General features: G+C 42.6%; 1 protein-coding gene across 1 annotated transcript; it reads left to right on the forward strand.

Annotated features, from left to right (window-relative positions):
• Positions 1-1359: 1359 nt before the first annotated feature.
• Positions 1360-8380, forward strand: usp12b (ubiquitin specific peptidase 12b). The gene is made up of 10 exons (XM_019871261.1): positions 1360-1518; positions 2753-2833; positions 2907-2990; positions 3069-3198; positions 4641-4942; positions 5525-5601; positions 6021-6104; positions 6175-6372; positions 6455-6533; positions 7211-8380. The coding sequence occupies exons 1-10, from the start codon at positions 1471-1473 to the stop codon at positions 7310-7312; spliced, it is 1185 nt and encodes a 394-aa protein (XP_019726820.1). The 5' UTR covers positions 1360-1470; the 3' UTR covers positions 7313-8380.
• The last annotated feature ends 235 nt before the right edge of the window (positions 8381-8615 follow it).

Consider the following 8615-nt stretch of genomic DNA (forward strand, 5'->3'; position numbering starts at 1 on the left):
CTATCATTCGTCACTGCACGCCAGGTTGTAGCGTCAAGCGACACTACAACGTCATAAACACAATACAATGAAAGAAGTCTTGTCACTTTAACTTCAAAATAAAACGACAGTAAAAATATAAATAAATAAAATAAACAACATAGTACTGTAATAATAATCATAATAATAATAATAATAATAATAATAATAATAATAATAATAATAATAATAATAATAATAATATAATAATACATGAAATAACGTTTGAGCTGTGAGAAAAAGTGACGTAGGAAAATATGAATTGTTAATAAAGTATGATTGTGAATCATTAAGATGCGAGAGAGGGGAAACGTGGCGTGCCCTGTCGAGCTTGACAGACGTAGTAATCGGGGCAATCGAAACATACACATAGATGTAGAATATTTAGACGGACTACTTTGGTTTTGGTGTACATTAGCACCTCGGCCATACTGGATGTGTCAGCTCTGCCCGGTTTTTTTTTTTTTTTTTTTTTAGGGACACGGTAGTGCCATTATGGAACAATCTTCGTAGTGATGTTAACTCTCCCACACTGGCAATTTTTTAAAGACGGGTGGCTCAACAAGGTTGGGGTTAGGAGACCGGAGAGAGGCCTACCTTAGTCCCTGCTGGTCAATGTACTTGTTTGGATTTGTCATTTATTCATTAATTTATTTATTTATTTGGGGGGGGGTATAATGAATATTCACGTACAAATGCAGTGGAAACACATAAACACAGGTAAGGTAGCACGAGTCAAAGGCACACATTCTTCCCAAACAGTGAAAAAAACGAGTTTTATGTTGTGTGTTCTGTTGTATTGTATTTTATGTTAAATGCTTTGTAAAGCGCTTTGTTTCAGCTGCTGGTGTTAAGACAGTGTTATATAAATAAAGATGTATTGTATTTTTGTTTTTAGATGTATGTATATGATTTAGTTTGATGTTGCTGTTTGCAAAGTTTTGTTTATTGGCTGACAAGGAGAATAACAATAATAATAACATTGCTGGCATAACCACAAAACATTCACCGCACTTCAAAAGTCGACAGTCGTGACTTGCATTAGCATGAGTTTGAATGTGATTGGTTAATTCTGAACACAGCCACTTGTGCAAACAATATGTGGAAAAAAAAACCCACAATATGTGAGTTCATTTTTTAACTTCCTCTTTCATATAAATTAAATAAAAACGAAAATACACGAGTCTGTCCCCCTAATCGGGGTAATAAATTAAATTCAATCAAAAAATAAAGAAGGGACTTTGGTGTCGTTGGCCCCATCCAATGTGGCGGCAACGTAGACGTGCGGTTAAGTGTTTACAGCGTAATCTTGTCTAGGTGCATGATGCGTACGGGGCAAAGTAAGCTTTGAAGCGTTGGACCCTAGAAGCTTTCCAGCGTCTCCCGGAACTGGGCAGCCGCATCGGCTGGACATTTCACCGTCAGGGTTTGGTCCAACATGGCGGCGAACGGATGGAAATACTGATGACAGTCCGAAAGATCGCCTCGATTTGTACGATGGTAAGGATTTGGCATTTTGGGCTCCGTTCTTGGCTGTCGGCGATGGGCTAGCTGCCGCGCTAACTTGCTTGCTAAGCATCCACTACATAACAACAACACACTTTGAATGCTTAAGTCACTACTTTCGCTTTTGTATCCATGCCAGAAGCGTGAGCCCCGTAGCACATTAATGCTCGTATCCACCGCCCTGGGATACTATGTTTGGGTGAAAGTTGATTCTTTCCCCTGGTGATGCCTGTTGGTTTGGACGTTAGCACGATCAGCATTTCCACCGCCTGTCATGTGATGGAAGCGGTTACGTTTCCAAAGTGAGCTTTTGGAGCTGTTGATCAACATGTGCTGCATGTGGATGTCGAAGTTGAAAAGGGGAGAAAAAGAAATTAGAGCCTGAGGTGTGCTTGTTGTTTTTAGTACACAGATTCCCAATCTGCCGCGAGAGATCATCCAATCACACAATTTTATTTCATAGGTCGAGAAATAACGGCTTGTTAACCGGTGTTGGCATTTGTACAACACAATATTTATGTGACAAGGTTTCCACAAATTACAGTTTTTCAAAACTTTAAGTCTGGTTAGCCAGAATGGCTTCAAGTGGTGTCGTACGTAGCATGAATTTTGAACATTGGATGATGGGTTCCAGAGAAGCTGAGTTTTTGTCTCGGTTGAAAAAAATCAGTGGCCTTTTGGGGGACATTTTGTGTGATATCGCCCATAGAAAATCTCTATGCGGTGTAAAACAGTAGAACTTGATTATTTGTCAGCATATTTCCTCGAGTATTTCTTTTCGTCTGCTTACTGGGGTTTCTGCTAATTTGATTGGCCAACAGGTTACAATTGAAACTGTCCACCAATAAGATTGCAGGGCCAAAATTCCATGGGGTCCTTTCAGGCGATGCATCAGAATTACCATTTCAAACAGGGTGGGTGGCTTGCCACTGATACAGTGCAAATGGAATGTAATTGGTGAGAAGGGCATAGAAAGGTCATGCACTTCAATCATCAGTTGTTTCTCCTGAATTTTGAAGGATTTTAGAAGCATTTTTTTAAAGAACATTTGGCAAAGGGCAGCCACTTGTTATGTTGCTACTTTATGTTGAACTCAACACGCTTGCATTTCTCACAAAGCAAAAAAAACATTTGCTGCTAAATGAAGATGAGACGTTCTTCACTACCCAGACTGACATTTTGGTGACATTCTGTTGGATTGCTTCTGAATTTTATTTTCCCTCCATAGGGCGCCAATGCCTCTGCCTTAGAGAAGGAGATTGGACCAGAACAGTTCCCCGTGAATGAGCACTACTTTGGATTGGTCAACGTCAGTAATCGGTGGCTCCGTCTCCACTTTCCAGGGCAATTGGTTACAACAAAGTTGTCTGTCTGTTCCTCAGTTTGGCAACACGTGCTACTGTAATTCGGTGCTGCAAGCTCTCTACTTCTGTCGCCCATTCAGGGAGAAGGTGTTGGCCTACAAGGTAAAGCGACATTACGGTGAGGCTGGCGGAGTACCGCTTGGCTTGCTTCTCTGACACCTGTAGGTTTTGTGCTCGCAGGTGCAGCCCCGACGCAAGGAGTCTCTGCTCACCTGCCTGGCTGACTTGTTCAACAGCATCGCCACGCAGAAGAAGAAAGTGGGCGTCATCCCTCCGAAGAAATTTATCTCACGGCTGAGAAAAGAAAATGGTGGGCACTTTTTATAGACTCAACCGTTGTTGTTGATTGACTAAAACGTCAGCTCAAAATCCTGATTTGGGGAGCTGGGAATGATGAATTTGGTGCCGTATGAATAGTGTTGCTACAGTTTCCTCGAAAAATTACTTGACTGATTATGTGCTTGGAAAGTAACTGAACCGATTACTTTCTTTTAAAAGTAACTGAAGTTCGATTACAAGTTACAGTGAATTACATATAGCAGCTACCAACAACCGTCCTTAGTATAAAAATGACAGCCTATTTTGACACTTTGATTGGAAGTGCATTTTTAAACTGACATTTAAGAAGAGTAACAATACATTTTTAAAAATTAATTAAATAAAGACACCCACCGACCATAAATATTTGTTTTTTAAAAAATATATATTATTAAAAAAGTAATAATAATAATAATAAAGACGTCTTTCAAGACTTTACTTAACATAAATATATATATTTTTTTAAAATCTAAAATAAAGAGTATTTCTTCCTTAATTTGTTTAACTATTCATGTTGTACTGTTGTACTGGCAAAACTCAACATTTATAATGTCCATAAAGACCTCCTGTCATAGTCACAATCTGGTGGTACTTTCTCTTTAAACTTGAATGCATATTGTGCTGCGATAATACCGTAATTAAAAAAAAAATATATATATATATATATATATATATATATATATATATATATATATGTGTGTGTGTGTGTGTGTGTATATGTGTGTATATATATATATGGTGTTATTGAAGCACTCTGTCAACAGCACAGTATGAAAAAAATAAAAATAAAATAAAACTTCATCTTTTTTATTTTGAGCTCACAAACTCCAAAGAGCGACTGTATTTCCAGCTTCCAAACGTGACAGTCTATCCCCGTCCTCCCTTGCCGTTTATGGCCACGCGAGTTGTTAATGCGCTGAAAACGATGATGTCACTCCCTCTGACTGGAATGGGAAATTGAATACGGCCACATTGCATTTCACCATGTTCCAGTGAAATTGACCTCGTTTAGTGAGCACTGAGCATGTATTTTATTGTTCATTAACTACCATTCGTTTTACAATACAACCCGTGCATGAGGGAGGAACCGTGGCTTCGAAGTTTTAAGTCTTGCAAATTTGTTCTCACTGCCATATCCCGCAGGCGAATGCTGCCACTTTTAGAAATGTTGATGTTACTTACATGTGGAAGACGACACAGTCCACAAAATAACACTTTGTGGTATTCGGAAAGTAACTGTAGTCTGAGTACTTGACTGGAAAAAGTATCACGTTCGATTAGTTGCTACTCCAAATTATGCATATTTGGAGTAACACCTTCGTAACGCCTTCCCGTCAACACAGCACACGACACTGAGAGAGGAGTTGGGGATAACTTTTGTCACCCATTTAATATATGCAATATAAACAAAATGGACTTGCCTTCTTCGTGCAGAACTGTTTGACAACTACATGCAGCAAGATGCCCACGAGTTCCTCAACTACCTCCTCAACACCATCGCAGACCTGCTCCAGGAGGAGAAGAGCCAGGAGGGGCAGCAGAATGGAAAGCTGGTGCAGAATGGCGGAAGTGGCGGCGGCGAGGTAGTCGTACTAGAAGGAGGTGGAGAAGAAGGAGGAGGAGGAGGAGGAGGAGGTGGAGGCGGCCAAAGCGGGAAGGAGACGCAGCAGACGTGGGTCCACGAAATCTTCCAAGGAACGCTAACCAACGAGACACGCTGCCTCAACTGTGAAGCAGTGAGTGACGAACTAATGCCGCTCTCTCTCATCTCAATTGACATGATGTGGGCCATGCGTAGTTAAAATTTTATGCCAGTTGCCGTACATCGCTGTCATAGATGGACAGCGATTCCCGCGTTCCAAGAAAGTGCTGCTTCCCCAAAAGCTTTGTAATTGCCTTTCGATGCCTCAAGATGGTGGCAATGCACTACTTTTGTCTAAATGAAACTCTTCAACTCATTGACAATATTTCCTTGCTGCCAAGATGCCACAGGGTGGTGGCAAAGCAATACTATTTGTCTAAAAGAACCTGCTCAATTCACTTCAGTTTAGGTCCGTGACACCGAGATGCCAAAAGTTAATATCCATACTTGCTTTACTCCATGTTTAAAAAAAAAAAAAAAAATTGTCGTCAATGAATCAATTTCGGCCCGGTTTAGTGATATTGGATAATTTCCCACGGCACCAATGATGGATTCTCAAGCCCCATGGTTGGGAATCACTGGCATAGGGTACCGAAACTCCAGCGAGAGGACTGCATTCATGCACTGTGTGGATGAGGATGATGGTGATAGTGATGATGTCACATCACTGTTGCAGGTCAGCAGCAAGGATGAGGACTTCCTGGATTTGTCGGTGGACGTGGAGCAGAACACATCCATCACGCACTGCCTCAGGTGATGGCAGCCTCTGAGTGTTTATTCCTTATCCAGGATGTACTAGAGCACGTTTTGACGCACTGGTAGCACCACTGGAGTGCATTAGTTGAACGTCATGTTACTCGTGAGGCAAACCTTGACATCTGCGTGTCACGAGTATGACTAGTGAAGCACTAGATGATAACGATTACAAATTTATAATGTACACAGACCACAGTAGTTTCCTATTAAGGTTGACATTTGTTGGCCAAAAGTGCACAAGTAGTGAAAAAGGCAGTGGTTCTAATATCGTGCCCAGGTGGTTCTGTAAGTGTGCCCAATTGTCTAATTTCTTGAGGACAAATAGCAGACTAGTGCTTGGATCTTAAGCAGGATCACAAGGTTATAGGATCCATGTGACCTTGGCTATGTGGCCGTCTCCTTTTTGGACCTCGCAGGGGCTTCAGCAACACGGAGACTCTGTGCAGTGAGTACAAGTACTACTGCGAGCAGTGCCGCAGCAAACAGGAAGCCCAGAAAAGGTTAGCCGGTCGTCCTCCGTTGTTTTTTTTGGCGGCTTGTTGCACGGGTTGACAGGTTTCCGCTGCTCAGGATGAGAGTGAAGAAGCTGCCGATGATCCTGGCGCTGCACCTCAAACGCTTCAAGTACATGGATCAGCTGCACCGCTACACCAAATTGTCCTACCGCGTGGTCTTCCCTCTGGAGCTCCGTCTCTTCAATACGTCGGGGGACGCCACCAACCCGGACCGCATGTACGACCTGGTAGCTGTGGTGGTGCACTGTGGCAGGTGGGACCCGACCTTCGACTTATGGCTCGCCTTCTCTGTCACTTTCTGTCTCACTCGTTCATGCCTTGTTTGTCCTCTTCAGTGGGCCCAACCGAGGCCACTACATCACCATCGTCAAGAGCCACGGCTTCTGGCTCCTCTTCGACGATGACATCGTTGAGGTGCGTTCCCGGGGCCTGTCGTGACTTTGAAATCTCTCCTTCCAGGAAGCGGCCTGCAGTTGTCTTGTGTCTTTGGCCTGTGATAGCAAATAACCTGGCTTTTGTAGTTGGTAACGTAGTCTTATGTTTGTTTGTTTGTTTTGTTTTGTTTTTGTGGGGGGGCTGGTAAGCTTGAGAAATTAAAATTTGAAATGAAAATGACATTTTTCGCCACCACGTGTGGCAGGTGACTCATCAAGTGTTGAAAAAACTCAAACCAGTAATTAAGGATGGACAAGTGCCGATACCGGCCTTATTTGAAGCTATCGAGTCCTTGCGAAGGATGACGATACCTGCCACTGATACTTACGGCAAGAAAAGAGAATCTGACATCGAATAAACCTGCTTTAAAGCACTATACTGCGGCCGTTTGACAAATCAGTGACTCTGTCATTATGTTTTTTGAAATTTTATGTCGTATTAGTGGGTTTGGTACTTCGTGTCGCCGATTACTAATATGAATTGCAAAATGGGTTGTGAACTATTCAAAAATATTAATTGCATTTCAGAAGATGAATTGCTTTCTGAAATGTTGGGAAGTTCCTCCGTAGTTCAGCGTCTGCCCGGCATCCAAACATCAGGTCAGGACAAGGTTCTGGTTTTCTTTTTCTACAAACAATCTTGTGTTATTCCTGCAGAAAATCGACGCGCAGGCCATTGAGGAGTTCTACGGCCTGACGTCGGACATTTCCAAAAACTCAGAGTCGGGATACATCCTCTTCTACCAGTCTAGAGACTGAAGCGACCCGTCATTGAGAACCACGTCACAGCGGGCATGAGGACAGACCATTCTGGATGTTTTTTTTTGTTTTTTTTTTTTTTTACCCACGAAGGCTGAGCTTAGTGCCACATCGCTGGCTGGGATTGGTCGAGACGTCCCAGCGGCCTCGAGGAAGACGGACGTGAGCTTTGCCCAAGCTCAGCAACTGACAGGACTCCTATTCAATGTGCATATTCAAGTGTGTGAAATTAGCCGGGCGGGGTTCCGTTTAGCGACACGCTAATGGCCCACGCGACCCCTCCCTCCCAGGTGACTCCAAAGAAGTCCAAAGTGAACTTGCAAAGTCTTTGTGTTGCGTCTCACACACGTTAACGTCGCCGAAGGGCTTCTGGCCGGTGTTAACCCGACACGCAGTCGTTCCGTTGCCAAGCGGCAAACACTCGTAGCTCGGCGACGGGTCCAAGCAGGGCACGACGGCAGTCACGCTTCCTTCCACGACTGCTGCACTGAACTGTACAGTAAACCCCCACAACCACCGCGCACATTTTAGTTGACTCTGCTGTTTGCAGCAGGGTCAACATTGCAAAATGAGAATGTGTTCTCCGTTGCCTTACCTGAATAAATAAAGGTTAAATCAATAGACAAGTATTCGGCTTTGGTGGCTTCAAAGTCACCACGTGCTAGCTAGCCACACGCTTGCACTCAAAGTGCACAAATTTAATCAAGTCAAATGACATGATTATTTAAATATTCATGTTATGATGAATGTTTCACTTATTTTACTTGGATGTCACACTTCACGAATGCCCCTGGTCTCCCATTGTTGGATATGTGAGACTTGATTTTTATTTTCTTTTGGTGAGAGTGCATGTGTAAATATATAAAGTTGTTCTCGGAAGCGAGAATAAATGTTCGCTTGAAATGAGATGGAAGATGGAATTATTCAGCGTATGAATCATAATAAGCATCGAATGTGTAGTGTGCTGACTACAGTAGCGACGCTTTATTTGAATATGTGTCAAATGCTGCTCTATCATGGTTAAACTGTACTTAATTTGAATAAGTAAAAAAAAAAAGTTGAAAGTGACAGGAAAAATTCTGTTATTGGGTCAAAGGACACAGAAGGATGGAGAGTTACAACACAATTTTGATCAGAACCACAACCAATGTGCAACTTGTCGGAGGATAAACTGTGCAAACACTGCAGCTCTGCTTACCTTCTGGCTTTTCACATGATCTGTGCTGTCCTGCTGTATGCAGCCAAGTCACTTTTTATATAACTTTTACATCATATTCCCTCACCAAAACAAACTGACGGATGC

This window comes from Hippocampus comes, unplaced genomic scaffold (genome assembly GCF_001891065.2).
Source record: "Hippocampus comes isolate QL1 unplaced genomic scaffold, H_comes_QL1_v1.1 scaffold83, whole genome shotgun sequence".
In the NCBI taxonomy this organism is placed as follows: domain Eukaryota; kingdom Metazoa; phylum Chordata; class Actinopteri; order Syngnathiformes; family Syngnathidae; genus Hippocampus; species Hippocampus comes.